Source organism: Onychomys torridus, chromosome 18, assembly GCF_903995425.1.
Source record: "Onychomys torridus chromosome 18, mOncTor1.1, whole genome shotgun sequence".
In the NCBI taxonomy this organism is placed as follows: domain Eukaryota; kingdom Metazoa; phylum Chordata; class Mammalia; order Rodentia; family Cricetidae; genus Onychomys; species Onychomys torridus.
This window is the reverse complement of record NC_050460.1, coordinates 16594631-16617244: the sequence shown is the minus strand read 5'-3', so window position 1 is coordinate 16617244 and position 22614 is coordinate 16594631. Positions and strand designations below refer to the sequence as shown.

Below are 22614 nucleotides of genomic sequence, written 5' to 3'. Positions count from 1 at the left end.
GTTTACAATAATTTCTAACAGAAAGTGAAATAGTATACCCAACCACAAATTATCCATCATTCTCATTCAGCAATTGTCATGTTTTGTCCACTATACTGTAGATTAAGTTAAGTTTGTAATATGTCTCCCTCAAAAGATAGGCCCATGTCTAAATCCCAGGATCTGATAAATATGAATTGAATTTGGAAAATGTTCTTTACAGATGTACTTAATCTGTGGAACTCGAGATGAAGCCATCTTGAAAATCCACATAAAACCTTTAATCTAGTGGCAGGTGCCTCCATAGGAGCAGAAACAGATGTAAACATGGTGAGCTGGTGAAGAAAACAGCTCAGTGGTGTTTCCCACAGACGTTTTTCTTCAGTTCATTTCATGGGAATGGACATTTTGTCTGCAGGTATATCTGTGCACCTCCTGCATCCTTGGCACCCACATTGGTGAGAAGATGTCATCAGATCTCCCTGGACTGGAGTTTGGATTGTTGTGAACTGTAATGTGGGTGCTGGGAATCCAACTCAGGTCCATGGAAGAGCAGCCAGGGCTCTGACACTGAAGCATCTCTCCAGCACCCACAAAGACACTTTTAAGACATTCATTTCCAGTAATTCTTGCTTTGGTGTTGGACATTTATGGGTTTGTACAGTGCTAGGAATGACAATGTTTCAGATTCTAATTCACAGTGATCTCTAAATAGATACAGTGAAAACACAGAACACCTGGATGGAAGTGATGATAGAAATGTTAAGATCTAACTGCAGCCACCATGGCCAGTTCTAACACAGAAAGAAAAAACTGGCAGGGAGATGGGGTTGGGAGGGTTAATGGAGTTCTATGTAGACACCAACAGTGTAGCTCCCAGTAAGAGTATGGACTGAGAGATGGAGAGGGGATGGATATGGACAGCAAGACAAAGTCCCACCTGGATGAATGTGTGAGATCAGAAAAGCCATCTGTGTTCTCATCCATACTCCATTGTAGCAACTAAAGGGAGTTCTTCTGCATAAATATGTATATATCACATATACATTAGCCTCTTTTTTTCCTTTATGTAAAACTTCTTATTTATTGCTGAGGCATATTTTAAGCCTTAACATTTTCTTTCTGGGAGTTTTTTTTTTTTTAAATAAGGTAAAGTTCATCAAACATTACACATTTTTAAGTCATACTGACTGGGCGGTATTTAGCACATTCGATGTGTGGATATACCGTCCCTTCTATCCAGGTCCAGAACAGTTTTCTTGACATTTTCAAGTTCAGTCATTACATTCTCTTCCCAACAGTCTCCAGAGGTTCTCTACTCTGGCATTTCATGTAAACAGAATACAATGCATGACTGCTCTGACTTCTTCCACTTAGCATATTCTTCTCAAGATTCCTCCACTGTTGCAACATGTATCATTGTGTCATTTTTTTCCTATGCCCAAATAATACGTACCACATATATGCTGTTTTTAATTGCAACAATGTCTCTAAAACATTGTGGTGATTTTATAAACAACCAGAGTTGATTCTCACACCTCAGTAGGTAGAATGATTCTTTCATTTCCTTCTTTAACAGACCATGAAATGGAACCCATATATGCGAACCAAATGCTCTACCACTGAACTGAGTACACAGCCCCCAAACAGTAATAATTGGGTAATGTCATTAAATATGTATTCATTAATTATAGTTGTAATTCCAGAAAAATATTCATAAATTGTTTAATGCTTCATTTAAATCACATTTTAATAAGAATCTCGAGTTCTGATAAGTCTCCTCTTGTAGTTTTAATGTATATATTCTTTGATATGTATTGATCAGTCATCAGGTAAAGTATATTATATATATCTGCAAAAATGAAATTTTTTAGAAATATCTTGCAGCAAAATTGCCTTCCCATTGATATAAGTATTAGGTAGGGTCACATTTAGGACTAAGTTAAGCTGTCCCAATCAGATTCTATCTCTGGCATAGGTACAGTCAAGAGTGACCAGATGCATTTCTTTCTGCCTGTCATAGCAACAGTCTCTCCATTTGCTTGTACACACAAAATACACGTATCAGTGAACAAAACCATGACAGCATAAATGCATGTCACAAGGGATGGTTAAGAGGTATCAACTCTCCTGAAGCACTGTGCGGCTTCTTTCTGGAAGGTTGAGAGGAATTTCTGAAATGCCATCCTGGTGGGAATCTATTGGGAGCCGCTCTGAGATTCATATGATTGTCTTCGGCCGGTTCTCAGGTCAAAGATATGGAAATAATGAATGCATGGGCATGAGTGTGACAGGAAAGAACTGAAGAAGCAATACTTCCTTTAACTCATAGTAATCCCACTCCTATGCTAGCTGATGAGTTCTGGTGTTTCTCATGGTCTATGAACCATTGGCATGCATCACTAAAGATCAGGACAGTTGCTGAGAAATATGCCTTTTCTCCATCATGTGAACATCACAGAGTATGCTTCTGAAACCTAGATGGAGGAGGTCAGATATTGTGCAGTGCCTCTTGATATGTAAAATGGAGATGTAGTTAACTGAAGATGTGTGAGGCACTGGCTGGCAAACCCACCACAATAAGCCCTTTTTAAATACAAGAATTATGCTTTAATAAATAATGGACAGTATATTATAGCAAATACATAAACCAAATCCAGTTGCTTACTGTCTATCAAATGTTAGAAATTGGGGCTGCAGAGACAGTTCAGCAGTTAAGAGCACATTTTGCTCCTACAGAGGGCCTGAGTTTTGTTCCCAGCACCTATGTGGGGCAGCTTGCAACCAGCTACAACTCCAGCTCCAGGAGCATCTGACAGCTTGGATCCCTTGCAGGCTCCTGCACTCATATATACATTCCCCATATACAGAGATACAATCATATATATGATTGCACATAATTAAAAAAAAATAAATCTTTTAAAAAGCATTTGGGGGACTGCAAATGACTCAGCAGTTAAGAGCATTTGTTGCTCTCCCAGCAGATGGATTCAAGTTCAGTGCCCAACACCCACATGGCAACTCATGACTGTCTGTAACTCCAATTCCAGGGGTTCTGATACCCTCTTCTGGCCTCTGTGGGTAGCAGACATAGATGTAGCACTCAGGCATACAAGTAGTAAAACACTCACTCTGGCCCAAGGGGCTGTATTTTTATTACAATGGCTACGTTGTATTAGCTGTATAGAAAACTTTCATCTCCACCTTAATCATACAGTACCACTACCAATTATGAGGCTCATCATTGGTTGAACTGTTCCCATGTGCAGGACTACCCTTACACATGCTCAGTTATGGACGTGCAAATTCACACGCAGGGTGCAGGAGTAAAATAAGGGCAGATTTGGGACACACAAGACTGTCAGGAGCGATTGTCATGAGGTATTGTGGGCCAGGACGCAATTACAGCTTAGAGCAATTGATAATTCAGATGCCAACCCACCAGAGGAATCATTCTCTGATGGGAAACCCCGACAGCAAGGCTTATAGATCACTGACTCTGAAAACTGTCCCTTTCATCTGTAATTCCACTTGTGCAATAACTGCTATGATATCTCCCCAACACCATGCATTTTCATGTAATATGTACGTGTAATCTCATGATTACATCTCAATCTGACAGACACACCAGTTTTTAATGCAGGATTTTAGGTTCAGTAGACTAACTACTTTTAGGTCCTGAGATTCAGGTGATTAACAGGAAAAGGCCGTTAACTGATTAACCACATCCGGGTATTATTAATCACACTTAAGAAATTATATAGCACACACATTCTTTGCCTCTTTCTTAGATCTCTCATTGGTTTAGTTTTGTCCCTGTAACCCTTGTAGCTATCCCTTTAAGAGATAAGCCAGAAATTTTTACGACTGCAGCTGTGACTAGCCATCAGTTAAGTTGACCAAGCTTTTGCCTGGTGTGACTCTTACCATATCTACAAAAAATGCTTGTCCCTGAGACTTTGCCTTGTAGCTGTAGTTTTTTTAATTACTAACAAGTTGCTAGTGAATATATATATATATATATGCTTGGGAATTTGTAATGCAAAAATAATGAAGAGACAGAATGAAGAGCATTTGCCTCTCTCTCTCTCTCTCTCTCTCTCTCTCTCTCTCTCTCTCTGTGTGTGTGTGTGTGTGTGTGTGTGTGTGTGTGTGTGTGTATGTGAGAAATTATTATAGAAATCTTATATTTCCCTAATCTTGGGAAGCATTTCTCTTCTGGAACCCCGGGTAGGGGCTGGGGGCTCTCGGACCCTACACAAGACCCTGGGAACCTTTGAGGGGACCCTGCAGTGAGAACATTTGAGGGGATCCTGCAGTAAGAGGCTTTCACCAGTGGCAAGGATGAGGAGGAAGCAGTCACTCTTCTCTCTTTGGCTGTTAAGCCACATCTGAGTCAAAGCAGACCTCAGACTTTACCTAGTTTCTAATTTCCTGCTCCTACAGGAAATCTGTGTTATGTCCCTGGAGGGTGTACTTTGCTTTGGGATTTAGGAAAGGGGGTGTTCCTGCATTCACTTACACTTAACAGCAGGGCAGATGAATGGGATGGGGATAACACTGGCTAAGCATCAGTCACACGCTGCTCAAATTAGTGAATTTGCCTTCATTTTACCCCAGAAGAATCAGTGAAGGTAATGACTGGCCTAATACGTGGGCTGCATTAGCAATTCAAACTAGAAAAGGAGAGGAGTTGAAATGCATGTAATGATTAGGGCAGTATTTCTCAACCTGTGGGTCATGACCCCTTTGAGATTGCTTATCAAATATTCAGAGTTCACATAGCAGATATGCTGTGTATCAGATATTTACATTATAATTCATAACAGCAGAAAATTACATTTATGAAGTAACAAAGGAAGTAATTGTATGGTTGGGAAGTCACCACAACATGAAGAACTGTATTAAAAGTCACAGCATTAGGAAGTTTGAGAACCACTGGACTATGGCAAGGTTGAGCACATGGTTTTCTGAGTCAATAGACAATGAGACCAAGAGAGACTGAAGGCAGGGGTCTCACCTATGTTCTTCGTTCATAGTGAGTGTGCATACTCTCCACAGGTGAGGTGTCATGTGCATTCAGTTGATTTGTTTGGCTGAAAGACTTCTCCATATTTAGGAAGCAGAAGTCAAACTTGATATATGATGAGATTGCAAAGTACCCTTGAACACGGTCTCCAGCCACCTATCCTCAAGCCAAACACACAAATCTTGTGATAGGAGGTCCTCTCTAGTCCCCTACTTTCTGTGTGTGGCTTCTTTTCTCTGTCTACAACACACACCACCTATGCTGGGGGCCAGAGTATTCTCATCTTTTTGCTTCAGACTTGTGTCTGTTATACACTACAACCAAAGGTAGAAAGATCTACAAAATTAGTTTTAGAATGTTTTTATTCTTTGTGTTTGAGTATCCTGTATGTATGTCTGTGTGCCTTTTGTGTACCTGGTAAGCAAGGAGACCAGAAGAGGGTACTGGATCCTGCATCACTGGAGATACAGATCTTTGTGGCCACATGGGGGTTCTGGGTCCTCTGGAAGGGCAGTCATTGAGCAAACTACATAGCCATCTCTCAAGCCCCTACAAAACTAGTTTTTCCAGATTAAAACAACAACAACTGTACTTTAGTTTTTTTCTGTTATACAAGTGAATATGTACATACGGACCTGTTGTGTGGAATTTGTAAGGATAGGAACGTGTTGACTAAGTTCAGTCAACATCTAATATATGTTGTTCTGTCTTAGCAATGTGGAAAAGGGGACAGAGCAAAGACCCAGACAATGAAATTCAATGGCTACAATGACACTTGTGCCTTGAATAGAAACATAAGGACTCATTGGAAGCAGTATTCTCAAGGCCTGGACTCAGCTACAGATGGTTACACAGTTCCCCAGACTGTTACATAATGCCCCAAAGTACAAACCATGCCTAGAGAACATCCTGAAATTCTCTTGTGTGGAGTCCTAATTTTTTATGATTGTCCAATTTATCTTTTTATTCATTTGATTCATTTTTTGAAAATTGTATACATGTGTAGATGCATTCTGTCTGCTCTGGACCTTCCATCCTCATCCTCTTCCTGTCCTCTCCTCCCAATCTCCATCTCTTCCTCCCACAAGTCCATTTCCACCCTGATGCCTTTTTGTTTTGTTTTGTGACCCACTGACTTTAACCGGGACCATCAGTGTGGATATTGGTTTGGAGTTGTCCATTGGAACCTGGTGTGCTCACCATTATGAGTTTCACATACAACTGAAGACAAATACAGTCCCTCCTCCAGAATCCATCTGTTGCTAATAGTTCAGTCCATGAGTCCCTTCCCAAATGTGAGGTTAGCTGTTGATAGTCCCAACTGGGTGCCAGCCCAGTGCAAGCAACTGCAAGTGCTGTGAGATCATGTTTCAAGTGCAGTTTTTAAAGAAATATCTTTCTACATAACCAGGGGGAGTTTCTAAGAAGAAAGATGTGTGACCATGTTTTAAGTATCTGTACTTTTAAATGTGTGATTCAAAGTTTAGTGGTTTTTCAGAAGACATTTAGAAGTATACTTTGCTTGTTTGTCTTGTGACTGGATATTCAGTACACTGTACTGGAGGCTCTACACTGTTTTTTTTTTTTTTTTTTTTTTCTGGCCAGAGAAATGGAACAGCAAAGTCCAGCAGAAGGCAAGAGAGGGTGAAGCTGACACTAACCAGTGAGGTGTGTGAAGTATTAGGGACTAAAGCTCAGACATCACCAGCTTTCTGTTGTTAGTGGCTGAAGGCCACGTTACAAAGGAAAGGAATTTCCCTTCCACCATATTTTTATCCAATGCTCTTCATTAGAAACCACTTCCTCCTACTTATCAATATGAGGATCCAGAGCCTGGCCTATGACTCAGGGAAAGGTGATCATATAGTTTCCTGGATCAATAGAAAATGAGACCAAGGGAGATCAACTGACAGGGGTCTCATCCATGTTCCTCACAAATACTCAGTACTCAGAGTGGATGTCCTCTCCATAATTTCCCTAAGAACAGGCACTTGTGTTCTGTTTAGTGAGAAGCGTTCAAGTCTCAGATGGAATCTACTCACCCATATACACACTGGTTGTCAGGTACCTGCTTGGGCCCTGGTTTCAGGTCAGGTTCTCCACTCCTCCATGGAGCCCCTCGTCCTCTAAAAACCTGCTGCAGATGTTCCCAGTCTGAGTGTGTGGGCCAAGTACAGTTGGAAGAAAAAGGAACAGGGGAATATTCCATTTGTCTTTATCATGTGCTCCTTTTTAATATTGCTGTTTTAAATTTAATCTTCTTGAGACAGGATCTCCCTATGTAGCCCTGGCTGGCTCAGAAATCATTATACAGGCCAGGCTGATCTTGAACTTATAGACATTCACTTACCTCTACCTCTTAATGCTGAGATTAAAGGTGTGCAGTACCACACCCTGTACATCGGGGTCTCTGTCCTTGGAGAAGCATTTCAGGGATTTTTTTTTTTTTTTATGAGAGTAGAACATTAGTAAACTTCAGCTTGGGTTATTTTGACAACCCAAAAACCTGGTTGAGGGCATGCATCTATCTGTGTAAGATAATGGGCTTGTTTAGAAATACATGAGACCTATGTCAATTCTACCTAGAAGTTAGAAGAGTTCTGTTTTTGAAGGTGCCTTGTTTCTTACCAGAGTGAAGGGAAATTTATAGATAAATCCCATCTCTTAGCATGAGGAGCTGTGTAAACTTGGAAAAGTTGATGAAATTAAGATCTATATACCATTTCTTCCAAACAAAGAGAAATATTTGTTTTCTGAAACACTTTAGAGATAATAGACATAATACCTATTATGATCTCAGCAAATGAGAGTTCTCTACTGCCCCAAGACCTGAGCTCAGTGTTAGACCTGTTTTTATACTCTTTTTGTTGTTGTTGTTGTTCTTCTTAGTGAGTTGTGAGGTCTGAGGGCAATTTCCAAGTTAAGTGAAGTATGTTGCATACAGCTGTATTACAGAATCACTGATATGTTAAAAGTGATAATATGGGGTTGGGGATTTAGCTCAGTGGTAGAGTGCTTGCCTAGCAAGCACAAGGTCCTGGGTTCGATCCTCAGCTCCAAAACAAACTAACAAACAAACAAAACTGAGAATAGTAGTGCAGAATGCATAAGAGGTCACACAGACGTGTAGCTTTCTTCTAGTGAGTGACTACATAGAAACATTTCATAATAGGTGATATTAGATCTATAAATCCAACTTATCAGACACCACTTTCAGTTTACACAGAATCAATAAAAACTCGGCCCATCCCAGTCAGGGGACATAGAAACACTAAGGCATAGAAGTTTGAAATAAATTGAGTCTCCACAACGATTGAAGTGTGTTGCACAAGGAAGCTTCTCCTGCCACATCTGAGAGCAGCACTAACCTAAGGCATTTCACAGAACAGTAGCAGCTTCTGTCACTAGGACCTACTCTCCACAGCCATGTGCTTATGACCAGGTTGCACATGAATTCTCTCCTTTAGAGTGGGCCTCGAACACAATCAGAATGCTGTTGGTTACCTATAGTATAACAGTCATACCACTATTGAAGAGTGGGCACATTCTTGCCTGACACATCACATTGGTTATTTAGCATGCAGGGTCCACAGTGGGGTAAAACCCTTTGATTCCTCCTGCCATACCTCAGTCTATGCAGCACTTGACAGTACTATATAGCTAGCCAGAAAGGAGGAAGCTTCCAGCTCTCTTCCACCTTGATTTCCTATGCCCACAGACAAAACATGAGGTGTCTACAGAAATGGTATCTTAACATCTAGTTCTAATAGGCAACCAAGAGCAGTGGTAACAGGGTTTGTTCCTTTGGGGGCCTAAGAGGCCTCCCTGACCAGAAACTCCTAGGGAGAAATTCTACCTCTGGGCATTGGGAATTTTAATAATCTATGGCTTCTGGGATCTACATAATTCACCTGTGCATGGTACCTCCATTTATACTCAAAATGAATTAGATGTTTTTAATCATCTTACAAAGCAGTCAGTTTCCGTATAACTTAGGGATGTTGGGAAGTGGTGGGGAAAGCTGAGAGAACTGAGCTGAGCTTGTGAAAGGCTGTCCTCTTTGGATCCACAGTTCACTAGGATGTTCTGATTGCTTCATTAGAACCTGGATCCCAGTCAGGGAAAAGCCACTCCCACAGATTTCAGGGGGTCACAAATTTACATACATTAGAAGGTATTTCCATAAAACAATGGGTTTAAATATTCCTTTTCAAAATCTCAGGTAGGTTGTCTTGGCCAAACTATAGGGGAATGGATTTTTGAAGAAATCTCCTGTTACATTTTTATGAATCAGATGTGTGAACCCAGCAAGGGGAGAATAACAGCATATAGAAAGCTGATATCCTGTTGTAAAATATTCCATTATAAGATCATATCTTAGTTCTGTGGACTGTTGTGTGATAAAATACCCAGACAGAAGCAACTTTAAGAGAGAAGCTGTCTGTTCACAGCTCACAATTCTAGGTTATACTCCATCACTGTGAGGAAGTCACACAGGGGCCTGAGGCAGCTGGTCATGTCCACAGTCAAGAGCAGAGAGGAGGACTCCTCCTCTGTGTACTACTCACCTCATCCTCTCCACTATTAAATACACTCCAGAACCTAAACCCAGAGCATGGTGCCACCACAGTGGTCTGGGTCTTTCCACAACAGTTAACATAGGCAAGACAAATCTACACAGACATGCCCATTGGCCAACCTGATTTAGACAGTCTCTTAAGACTGCCTTCCAGGAGAACCTAGATTGTGTTGACTTAATAATTAAAACTAACCATTAGGGATGGGGAAATGGCTCAACAGTTAAGGGCACTTGCTGCTCTTACAGAGGACCCGAGTTCAGTTCCCAGGACTGTAACTCTACAGGGGATCTTATACCGACACCCTTTTCTGACCTCTGAGTACCAGGTACACATAAAGAAACAATATCAAGTGAAATTTCTAAACTTGACTCTGATAGATGAGATAAAAGATGCTAGGACTATAAAAAACACACACAATCTTCACTTTTTTTAAAAAAAATTATTTATTTATTATGTATACAGTGCACATGTATCCCTGTGGGCCACAAGAGGACACCAGATCTCATTACAGATGGTTGCGAGCCACCATGTTGCTGGAAATTGAACTCAGGACCTTTGGAATAGCAAGCAGTGCTCTTAACCTCTGAGCCATCTCTCCAGCCCCAATCTTCACTGTTTATTAAACTTTTTATTACAGGAAAGAGTTAAGACAGGAAATTAGAAAACCAATCCCACAGCATATCCTAATAAAAGAGTTTACACTAAACTATGCCATGGGAGCCCGTTCATTCATTGATAGCATAAGTGAGAAAGCTCACTGTCTTACAGTTCTCAGGATCAACATGGAGGTGTAGTGCTGGGTCCATGTCATTTCCTTAAAACTTGAAAATCTTCCTTGTCTTCTGTATGCTTTTCTCATCAACAGGAAGCTGCCTCTGGCTGCCAGGCTGCAGAAACTTCTTTATGGTGGGCATGTCACTGATTCGGGTTTTCAGAGCCTGCAGTTAAAAAAAAAGAAAATAAAAAAAGAAAGAAAATCCACAGCCTTTGGGAGGATCCCAAAGACAAAGGCAGCTTGTAGCACAGCCTAGGAAATCTGAGTTCCTCTAGCAGCTTGAGTGTGACAGTTACAGAGAGACAATGACAAGAGGAAAAATATGAGGATGCAGAAAACAGCCTGGTAGCACTCTGCATGAAGATTTGTTAAGACTTTACTGAGTTATAATCTCCTTTAACTTCTTCCTTACCCTCGTAGGTTCATGACTCTGGTGGAAAACTGGCCTGTCATATATGAACTCAGAGGAGTATGGAAGAGCCAAGCTGGACCTGAGGATAGGAAACACTGAATAAATAGTCACAATTTAAAAAAAACAAAAATAGCTTATTGTATCATATGATATGGTAATTTCACAGGATAAATTGAAGAAATTAAACAAATATTTGGGGACTGAATGATACAATCATTTTTGAGATTTTTAAAAAAGATTTATGATTTATTTTATGTATGAGTGCTCTATCTGAATGTATAATTTTATGCCAGAAGAGGGCCTCAGATACTCCTAGAGATGGTTGTGAGCCACCATGTGGTTGATGGGAATTGAACTCAGGACCTCTGGAAGAGCAACCAGTGCTCTTAACCACTGAGTCATCTCTCCAGCCCCATGAAGGATACAATCTTGAATGAAGAATGTCATCAAAGATAACAGGGAGGAAACTGCTACATATTTAGGATCAAAGGCAAATGAAAGCACAATTTAATAGAACCTTTGTGGTACAGCCAAGGCAGCTTTCAGAGGAAAGTTACCGCTGCCAGTGCTTACATTAATTAACAAGTCAGAGAGCTCTCAAAGAAATAACCTAATGATACACCTCATAGTTTTAGAAAAAACAAGAGCAAGCCATACTCAAAGCAGTAGTAGCCAAGAAATATCTGAAGATAAATCAATGAAATACAAATTAAGAGAATAATAAATACATAGGCTGGGGATTTAGGTTAGTTGGCATTGCTTGTTTAGCACGAACAAAACTTGGGGTTCAATCCCCAACACTCAATATATGAAGTACACCAGCATAAACCTGCAGTCCCAGCACTTGGAAGGGGGTGGTAGGAGGGTCTGAAGCTTATCCCTAGCTTCATAGTGAGTTTGAGCTAGTCTGAGGTATTTTGAAATCCCATCTAAGAACAACAAAATAAATATGCAATACATAGACTTTATCAAGTAGAGAGTCGATTGCAAAAAAAAAAACAACAACAACACACAAACACAATTGAAAACTTCTGAAAGCTAACAAAAAGAAAAAGAAAAGACCCATATCAACAGCATTAGATATGAAAACAGGGATAATTAATGGGTTCTAATGAAGTTGTGAAGATCATTAGGAATATTTTGAAAATATATTCTAAAGATTTGGAAAATATAGGAAATAATAGATAAATAACTAGACACACTCTGTGCCAAAATCAAATCAGAAAATATAAAACATTTAATCCACAAAAAGCAAAGATAATTCAGAATCTCTCAACAAAGCAATCCCAGGAATGTAGGAAGGCCACTGCTGAAATCTACCAAATCTTTAAAGATGACCCAACACTAATGCTTTTCAAAATGATTCAAGAAACAGAAGGCAAGAAACATTACAATACTGATTCTATATATCCAGTCACTATTACACTTCTGTAGTGGGCACTCTTCTGTTGCTATGATAAAACACCATGATCAAAACAACTTATAGAGGGAAAGAGTCTATCATGGAGGGAGGCACACACCAGGCGGCAGGCATGGTGGTAGAAGCGGGAAGCTGAGAGCTCTCATCTTCCACCCCAAGAATGAAGCAGAGAGAGGGAATTGGATGTAAAGTGGGACTATAAATGCTCAAAGGCCACTTCCCAGTGACATACTTCCTCCAGCAAGGCCACACCTCTTAAACCTCCCCAAATAGTGTCACCAACTAAGAACCACTTGTTTAGATATCTGAGCCTATGGGGAATATTCTCCTTTAGACTTCTACACTTATATCAAGACCATATTAAGGACAACACCAAAAACCAAACAAGCAAATGAATGAATAAACTATCCACAAGCCCTATAGTACAATTTCTTAATAAACACAGACATAGAAAATGTCAATAAGATGATAGCGGCTTCAACAAAGCATTGTTTGTGTGATTATGTCTCACATCCTTCTGCTGGTCCATCCTACCAAGAGACCAAATGCCATGACTTACATTGACTATGAGTCTGTGAATGAGTACACTGGAGTTGTTTGTTGAATGTATGAAGAACATCTGAAGGGACTGAATCCTAGCAGTCCATCCACACATATGGTATCAGTCAATTGTTTGGTTTTATTGATGGTCTGACAAGATCACAGCTGTTTGTCTACTGAGCCAATGTACAGGCATAACAAAGACTGGATTAAAGAGAATATCTTTATGCTCTATGTCTATATACTGAATATCTATATTATCACTGGCAGGCCCAACAGTAATTGAGTTGGAAGAGTTTTAAGGGTGTGAACAGAGGATTGGAATGGGTGCATATAGCATGCTGTGGTGAATATTTTGTATGATAGTAATCCTGTTTCTATTTTGTTAGTTTAACTAAGATCAAATGTATGACACGAGATGTGAATGACCTTTTCAATCTGAAACCCCCATTATCCATTTGATTGTCCTTCTTTCCTTCCTTCCTTTTATACTTGAACATTTTTATAATTTAAATAAAAAAGTGTTCTTTGCCACTCAAGGTTCCAATCCTTAAAATTGTTCTTATCTACTTCACAGCATTCAAGTACACTAACTCTTTGTGTGGAGTGTGGGGTTGGGGGAGGTAACAAGGTTAGTTATGTCCTCTAGGAAAGTCTTAGTGGAAGAAAGAAATATTCTATAATTGTATTTTTTAAATGTCAATTAAAAATCTAATTTAAGGACACACTAAGATCATATACTGTTTCTGGGGATGCAAAGTTGGTTCAATATATACAAATCAATCACTGTAATATAACAATGTGTTGCAGGAACACAGTGGAATTGTACTCACCCTTATGACATTTGTAGGAAAATGAACAGAACTGGAAATCATTATGTTAAGCAAATAAACTAGACTGAAGAAGACAAAAGAATATGTTTCACTCACATGCACAAGCTAGATTTAAACGTGTAATATGTAAGTGTATTATATATGTGTGGCATGAATATAGAAAAAGCTTTATGGGGGGGAGGTTTAAAAAGAAGGAGAGAACAAATCAGAGTATTGGAATATATATTAATGAAAACAAAAAGTGGAACCATTTCAGGAGAGGAAGGGATCTAGTCAGAGGCAGGAGAGGGGATGGACTGTGCAGTAGGGGTGATCCTAATGGAACTTATTTCTTTGGAAAGAAAAAGAGAATATAAATATTATAGCCAATCAAGTGTCAATCATAATCAACTTTTACACTGAGAAAAGATAGTTTTTGATGGAAGCATGTGTTTGTGTATGTGTGTGTGTGTGTGTGTGTGTGTGTGTGTGTGTGTGTGTGTGTGTGTGTGTGTATGTGTGTGTGTTATGTGTGTGTGACTGTCTATATAGGAGGGAAATCGATGTTTGACAGTAGGGGTAAAAGCTAAGGGTAAGAGATCAGATGGAGCGGGGTCAGCTCCAATGGACTCTGCAAAGACAAAGTTTCACCTAGGGTTCTGAGCATCCCAGAGAGCAAGAAAAGAGATGTCAATGGTATAAGAGGTGGGATGGGGCCGAGATGCTGGGTCTTTCTTGGGTGCACCTAATTGGTTTTCTTCCAGAACAAGATTATCATAAAGCCTTAGAACAAATGCCCAGAAGTTCATTTAGGAGGCCTAGAGGTAAGTGTGCAGGCCAGAAGAAGGCTGGAGATGAAATAAAACCAGCCCACACCCAAACATTTGATTCAGAGAGCTCACCAGAAGCAGAGGAAGTTGGCTATAATGTTGGCATCCAGCTCTTCCATGTTGTAGATCATTTCAACCAGGTGAATATCAGCCTTGCTCAGCTTGTTGCCAACGAGGTAGTCTTGTCCATGGCTCTTTAACACCTGGAGAATTCAAGGGAACACATCCTGAACACACACAGACAGGCTGGGGCCCCTGCTTCTTCCTGTTGAGGCCCTAACTCTCAGCATCATTCTGTTAGTGGATTGGGGCTCTGGGGTTCAAATTAGTAAATGAGTAGAAGACCCTGAAATTGTACCAATGCCATTACAAAAGGACACGGAGGGTTCCTTAACCCATTGGCTGTGTGAGGACACTTCTAGAAGCCAGCTACCCAGGAGACAGGAATTAAGCCTTCATCAATAACTGCCTCTGCCAGCACTTTGATCTCCTTTCCAGTCTCCAGAACTGTTACAAATTAACAAACGATTGTACAACTCAGTGCATGGCATTTTTGGTGTAGCAAATAGCTAAGCCACACTCTAGTACTGAGACAAGTTCTAAACCAGTGGCTCTCAACCTGTGGATCACATATCAGATATTTACATTATGATTCATAACAGTAGCAACATGAAGTAGCAATGGAAATAATTTTATGGTTGGGGGTCACCACAAAATGAGGAAATGTATTAAAAGGTCCAAGCATTAGGAAGGTTGAGAACCACTGGTCTAAATGCTTTTTTAATAGCGCCCTGATGTGCCACCCCTTTAAAGCATGCCATTCTGTGGCCCCACCTCAGTCCTGTCTCAGCCTCCCTAGTGCTGGGATAACAGGTACACAGCTTCACACCCACACACGTATTATGGATCTTGAAGTCCAAACAGCTTCTGCAAACCTTTTCAAAGGCAGGAAAGTAATGATTGGTTGCTTTCTCTTTCATCAGGGCGATGTTTGCTTCTTTGACCCCAGGTGGGTCAAATGGGTAGAGAATAAACATCTCATTCAAATCTGCTAAACCTTCCGAATACATATCAATCCTGAAAGACTAAAACAAACACAGCTGTCGAACGTGTCTGGCCTGACAGTTTTCAGTTTGAAACCTCAGAGGACAGAGCATCAGCAGGTACCACCCCCACCTCCAGCCCCTTCCTCCTGTTCTGTGTCAGACAGTAGCTAGGACTTTTGCAATGAACATTGGTTCCTTGGAGAAATCTAAAAGGAACGCGTGGGTCAAAACCTTTGTTGTACGTGTGGCCAAATACAGCTGGGGGCACTGGTGACTTGTCCAGAGTCACTTCCAGGAGAGAATTTGGAAGAACTCAGGTATCTCCCCCCAATTCTGAAAATAGGATGCCTCTTCTGCTTTTGCTTGCTCTGTGAACAAATGGGGTGTGGGTATCAGGAGTAAAAACTGTTGAGAGCTCTGTAATATCTCAGGTGCTTCTGCTTAATTTGCTGCCTCAGTCCATGTCCTTTTAATGTTACAAGTTCTCTCAGTGATGTTAGTTTCCAGTTTTGCACATATGCTTTTATTCATTTTATTTTCTGTAAAAAAGCATAACAGAGAGGTCTAACATATATAATATAACATATATAGGTCTGGTTTCATTCCTATGCACGTAGATACCCATGACTGCAGTCTAGGTGCTTGTGTCTGCTGCAGAGCAATTGAGTTGATACACAGGCATTTGCTCCTGGGCTCTCAATTCCACTCCATGGCACTGTGTGTCTGGATTTATCCACACTAGTCTGGATGCCATCACTGTGTGGTACATTTTGAGGTCAGGTGCTGTAATCCTTCTAGTTTTGTTCTTTGGGGGGGAGGGGTTCTTCACATACTATATCTTTTAAATGGTAAACTTAATCCATTCACATTCAAGACTGGGACCAAGATGTAGACATGCCATGCCCTTGTAGTTCTGTTCATTTGTCCTGGTTGTGCTGCATACTCTTATATTTCCTTCAGTCTGTGTTCAGTTGTGTTTGGATGATTTCCTACATAGGCTGCAAATGATACTCTCTGCTCTACTTTTACCTTTTGTACTCGCCTCTGCTTTCCTAGAGGAAGTTATTAACACCATCCTTGGCCTTCTAGTCTATGACCCCCCATAAGCATGTGCAGTGGGACCAATCCTCTGGTGATGAACTCACTGGGTTTTATTTCAGTTAGTCTAATGACGTCCTTCACAGGTGACCTGTTGTGGGTCTGTTTCCACCCTCTTTCCCTTCTGACAAATTGGTTGTAATATGCCTCAGGAATCTGTTTTGTGACCTTATCTGGGTTCTTTTGAGCTTCTCAGGATGAGACTTTTTATCTTTGCTAAGATATGCAAAGGCACCAGCAATTATTGCATTTACAGGCTTCTACAGTCCTTCCTGCCTCATCTCAGAACACTCATAGTGAAGATAGAAGAACCTACCACTTTTATTGAAGAGTAGATTCTATAATCAAGACTTTCTGCTGGTCATGAATCCTATGTGTTGGTTGGCCAGACGGCATTAGCTTTGCAATGTCTTGTGGGACTTCAGTGTTCAGGTTCACCAACTAAATATTTCCAGTGACACATCTGCTGGCTTTTATCTTAATTTGGTCTGTTATGTAGAGAACGATGTCAAGTGCTTCTAGTTACATATTTTGCTGATTTCTCCCACAGTTTGAAAGCTTCTATGAGCCTTCCTGTACAAGAACAGAAGAGGGCATATCTTTCTTTTTCTTGGATATAGACCAGACTGTGGAAGTGATGGGCCATTTATAGTATTGTATTTAACTGTTAGAGGAACTGCCAACATTTCATAACAGATTTTACTTTCTTTTGAAATAAACTGGTGTGTGTGTTTGTGTGTGTGTGTGTGTGTGTGTGTACACCCTTGAATGTATGTGCACGTGGAGGCCAGTGGTCAATGCCAGGCATTTTTTCTCTATTGCTTCCACCATCATGAGACATGCTCTCAGATAAACTTGGAGCTCAGGTGTTTCCACTAGACTTGCTGCAAACACGTGGGTTACACTGGTTCCTGCCTCCCAGCACTGGGGTTACTGAAGCACACTGTGGCACTGTGCCTTTATGTGGGTGCTGGATGTCACACCTTCAATGTGTACGCTTGGACAGGAGGGATTTTACTGACTGAACCATGTCCCCGCCACCATGGTTGGCTAAATGTCAATGAAGCAGTTCTACCACAGCTGGGAGGCAAGCTGCCAGGGTTGGTAGCACCGACTCAATCCAGTTGCTGTAGTTCTACGAGCCAGATGACTCCAGGATCTTAAGCATCTCTATTACCCTTGAACACTGGACTAGTCCACGTAATTAGCTGGTAGCTTAATTTCCGGGACCTGACCATAATTGTTCCTGGAAATTAAAAGCTGGCAGATGAAATCCTTGCATTTTCACTCCTTCATCTCTAGATGTTCTGAGCATCCAGCTGTGGAAAAGCCTGAGCACCTGGAATATGGTTGCACTGTTCTCGCAAACTCAAAGCTGATGAGAGCTCTCCAGCCTCTATCCCTGTGATATGCCTGAGAACACCCCTGGTTATTGTTACAGTCACCAGGATCCACCCTACCATTACTCATCCCTCATCTCCAGAGGACTCTGCTATACTTCAACCCAGTATAAATACCAAGGCAAGCCTACTGGTGGCCATGACACCCTGCCATAGATCTGATCATTCAATGAAAGACTTAGATCCTTCTCATGATATCCATTGATACTGAAATAGAAATATACTGTACAGGGCTCTCTCTTTCATGTCCTTCCCATAGAGGTTGTATTTGCTGGAAAAATAGTTGAGAATGGCTCGGGTCTGTACCAGCTTCATTCCATCCACCTCCACCATGGGCACCTGCTGGAACATCAAAACTCCATCTTTAGAAAAAGGAAAGCAAATGTATAGAGAGATTTGGGGAAAAAAAATCCCTGTATTACACATATTCTTTCAGAATAAAAAGCCATCAAATGACTAAAAATACAAGAGGAAATACATTATAGCCTGATAACTTAATGTTTCTAATGAAATATAATTAGTATTTTTTGTTTGTTTGTTTGTTTGAGACAGGGTTTCTCTGTAGCTTTGGAGGCTGTCCTGGAATTTGCTTTGTAAACCAGGCTGACCTTGAAGTCACAGAGATCCACCTGCCTCTGCCTCCAGAGTGCTGGTGTTACAGGCATGTGCCACTACCGCCCGGCGTAATTAGTATTTTTTTAAAGAATCCCATAATTCCTCCCTCCCCAGCCCTTGGTCTGCAGCTCGCTAATTCATTTCCGCCTTTGTTACCCATCCAGCCATATGCCAGGGAATTTCTATTTCTTCTTGTTGACTTCTGCTTATAGCTATTTTTAAGGAAACTGGGAGAGAATGCAACAAGGTGATCAATGGGTACCTCAGTTGGTCCAGAGAACAATTTCTATGTCAGGATCTTTGTGTGCTCTTCTAATCATCACAGGAGGCAGTGGACCAAGGAAGGTATGAGTCCCTAGCCCCATGGCTGCCATCCATTCCTGTTTCTTCACCTCCTCACACTCTAGTATGAACCTCCAATCCTTTAGGACCATCTCACTATAGATTCTTAAGGACCGGCAGGGACTGGTCAAGCCACCAGACTGAAGAACTCAAGGTGAGCACTGGACTATTGGTGAAATTATTAAGGCCACTCCTTGTAGTTAAACGGGAGGTTTATTTTGTGGGGTAACTTACAAATGAAGGGATAGGTTGCAGGGTCTGGGAAAGGTATGGCGCAGTCGGGCAGTGTTCTCTGGAGAACTCTGCTCCGTCTACCTCCAGTGTCCAAGGTCCCGGAACCAAGAGAAGCCTCTCCTCTCCATCCTGGGTCTTCAGCTTCCTCCCTCAGCCCTGCCTTGTGGGCATGACCATTACCGAAGCCACAATGGGGGTTGGAACTTCCAGGCCAAGGCTGGGATGGCTACCCACTACACGGGACTTGCTTCTTTTCTCTGCCCTACTGCAGGAAGTGAGCAGCATGGGACCCTGAGTGCTCTATATCTCAAGAAAAGTGGAGAAAAAAGGGAAAAGCCAGGGGAAGGCACTGGGGAAGGTTTCATTAGCAAATACTCAGAGGCCTAGCCCTTTTTAACATTAAGGGAACCTCAAATCTGCCCAAAGAACTCTCCTCATTTATATTTTTCCTACTCTCTCCTCTCTGGCATCCCTTGAGCTACCCTATAAACACACCCACATGACATGGGGTCTAACCCTCTGGAAGACAGACCTGTCTGGGGTCTTTGGGTACTTGAGCTTACCAGTTCTTAACTTCTCCAAGTCCTCATTGGTGTGTATAAATTTCTCTTCATACTAGAAAGCAGAAACTGCAAAGGAGTTGTCAGTTTTTCTTTAGTCTTGCAGGCTTCTTCACTTGAATACATTCTCTTCCATACATAGTGTAAGTAAGGGAGCACTTTGGAGTTGGAAGTGTATGCCACAACCTGCTTACACCTGTTTGGATGCATGTCTGACCAGTCAAGAGAGCACAACTCACAGTATGTAGCTACTCATCCTGAAGGTCCTTTCCCTTCCACCCTGCTCCCCACCAAGAACTATGGCAACTTCACAGCCTGGGAAGGATTTCACAGTAAGGGAAAGCCTGCAAAGGTCTTCTCATGGTGAAGCTGTAAGATTGCAGGAGTCTGCATCTGAGATCACTGGGTCTGCAGCACAAGATCTGACATGGACCAACAGTGTCTGTCCTAGTCATCTTCAGCTGTCAAGTTGACACAACCCAGAGGGAGTCTCAGCTGGGGGATGTCATTGACCAGACTGGTTCATGGACATGTCTGTAAGACATTTTCTTCATTGATAATTGATGTAGCCCAGCCCACCATGGGTGGCGCTATCCCTATACAGGTAGGCCTGAACTACAAAAGGAAACTAGTAGCTAAGCAAGGCAAGAGAGCAAGCCAGTGCAACAGCAATCTTCCATGGTCTCTGCCTGAGTTCCTGCCTCAGCTTCCTTCAGTGATTTAACATTTAAGCCAAATAAACCCTTTCATACAAAACAGGTTTTTGCCAGTGTTTTATTTTTGTTAAAAAATGTATTTTTTGAATATAGCTGTTTTGCCTGAATATATATCTGTATATTACTTGCATGGTTGTGCCTTCAAAGGCCAGAAAAGGGCATCAGATCCTCTAGAACTGGAGATACAGATACAGTGTCAGAAATCAGACAGGGATCCTATGAATGCTCTTAACCATAGAGCCATCTCTTCAACACCCAGTCAGTGTTTCATCATAGCAACAGAAAGCAAACCATGGCAGTCTGTATAAAACCTAGTTTATAATTTACATGACTGCTATGGATGACATGAGTCCTGGATGTATTGTGATATGGTATTAACTCTTCTTAACTAGAATTTCCTCTTCTGGAATATATGCAAGTTCATGGTAGAATTCTCAGTTTAAAGAAAGGTTCATAGTGTCCACAGTAAAACAGTAAAGATAAAGATGACTTTCATGATCTTATGTGGTTGGATATATGTTTCCACAAAGTATTTAACCAAGGTTGACAAGATGGCTTAGCTGGTAAAGGCATGTGTTGCCATGTCTGATAACTGGAGTTTGAACCTTGTGGCTCACAAGGTAGAGGAATAGAACATACACCCACAAGTTATCCTCTAGCCTGTACCTAGTCATCCATAGCACATATATGTAAACACATGAAAACACAGGAACAAAATAAAAGATGTAAAAAAATCAGGGTACTGATGATTGCAAAGGTTCATTATAACACTTAATTTTTTGTGTATTTATCTGACCTTGAAGTCATTGTTAAATATCACTCTTATTATTCTAATCTATATAATTATATGACCTATATCTCATTTTGTTACTGGAAATAATTCACTAAGCCATTTGAACCACTTAGAAATATTCAGGTGTGTGTGTGTGTGTGTGTGTGTGTGTGTGTGTGTGTGTGTGTGTGTATGTCCAGAAGGATGATGTGTCAGAATTCTAATGGAGTCTTGCTATTTCCTCATACTATCATTTCATTTCCTTTTTTCTTTAAAGCAACTGAATATTGGTGATCATGTACTCTGCTCTTTATCTGCCTCTAGAAATTGAGCTTATCCAAGAGCAATCACTTTGGTCAGAAAGGCAGCCCATGACAGGGCTGTCAAAGACTGGTCTGATGCCCTGAGTAGTTCCCAGTACTTGCTACAAATGTAGCAATTGATTTGGCCAGACATGGGTGGCACATGCCTATGCAATGGCAGCATTCTGGAATTGAGGCAGGAGGATGACAAAGTCATGGCCAGCCTGTGATATGCTGCAAAACTAGTATAACAACCCTCAGTTTGGAAGCTAGGGAAGGAGATGCCTCAGTGGTTAAGAGCATTGGCTGCTCTTCCAGGTAATCTAGGTTCAATTCACAGCACCCACATGATGGTTAACAATTGTCTATAACTCTAGTTCTGGAGATCAATGCCCTCTTGTGTCTTCCATGGGCATCAGCCATGCTTGTATTTCAGTCATACATGTAAGCAAACCATCCATACACTTAAAAGAAAAACTTCAAATAAGTTTTTATATCAATATAAATATATATATAATTACATTTGGCTTTATAGAATCTATAAAAATAAAGTCATTAGAAACAATTACAAGTATGTCTGCATTTTGATTCTCATGATTTATGATGTAAGCTGTAACTAATAAATAGCTGTGTTGTCTAAGCACAATCATTGAAGATCTCACAGCATTAGTTTCCTTGTTTGTAATATTGAGAGTGTTTTCTATTCATCTATTGATATGTGAGACAAGATCTTACTATGTTGCACAAGCGAGGCTCAAGCAAATCTCCTTCTACTTCAACCTCCTGAGTAGCTGGGGTCATAAGCACATGCCACTGCACCCAGCTGGGCAGAGTTTTCAAAATACACAGTGTAGGTCTTGCCCCACATCACCCTGGACAGTAAGTAGTAATTTTGGTTGCATAGACTGTGATTTATTATAGTTCTGAGTAGTGATGGGCAAGAATATTTTCATCTCTGGCTGCTTGGTTGGAATGCGGGATTGTAGACATACACTGTCACACTGCACTAGATGACAGATAGTGAGGTGTTGAATGCCACCAATTAGCCAAGCACTCATTCAGGAAACACACAGGACAAGGCAGATGAGCAGTCATTGGAAGAGGCTCACCAAGGTCGGATAGGGATGGTGAGTTTGTTGGTTATGGTGAGGA

The 22614-nt window shown here is 41.0% G+C and overlaps 1 protein-coding gene across 1 annotated transcript; it reads right to left on the bottom strand.

Annotated features, from left to right (window-relative positions):
• Positions 1-10320: 10320 nt before the first annotated feature.
• Positions 10321-18283, bottom strand: LOC118569284 (glutathione S-transferase A6). Its single transcript, XM_036166998.1, has 4 exons — positions 18151-18283; positions 15313-15454; positions 14455-14580; positions 10321-10532 (listed from the first exon to the last, which is right to left on the bottom strand). Exons 1-4 carry the CDS (start codon positions 18270-18272, stop codon positions 10404-10406), a joined length of 519 nt encoding a protein of 172 aa, XP_036022891.1. The 5' UTR covers positions 18273-18283; the 3' UTR covers positions 10321-10403.
• Between the last annotated feature and the right edge of the window lie 4331 nt (positions 18284-22614).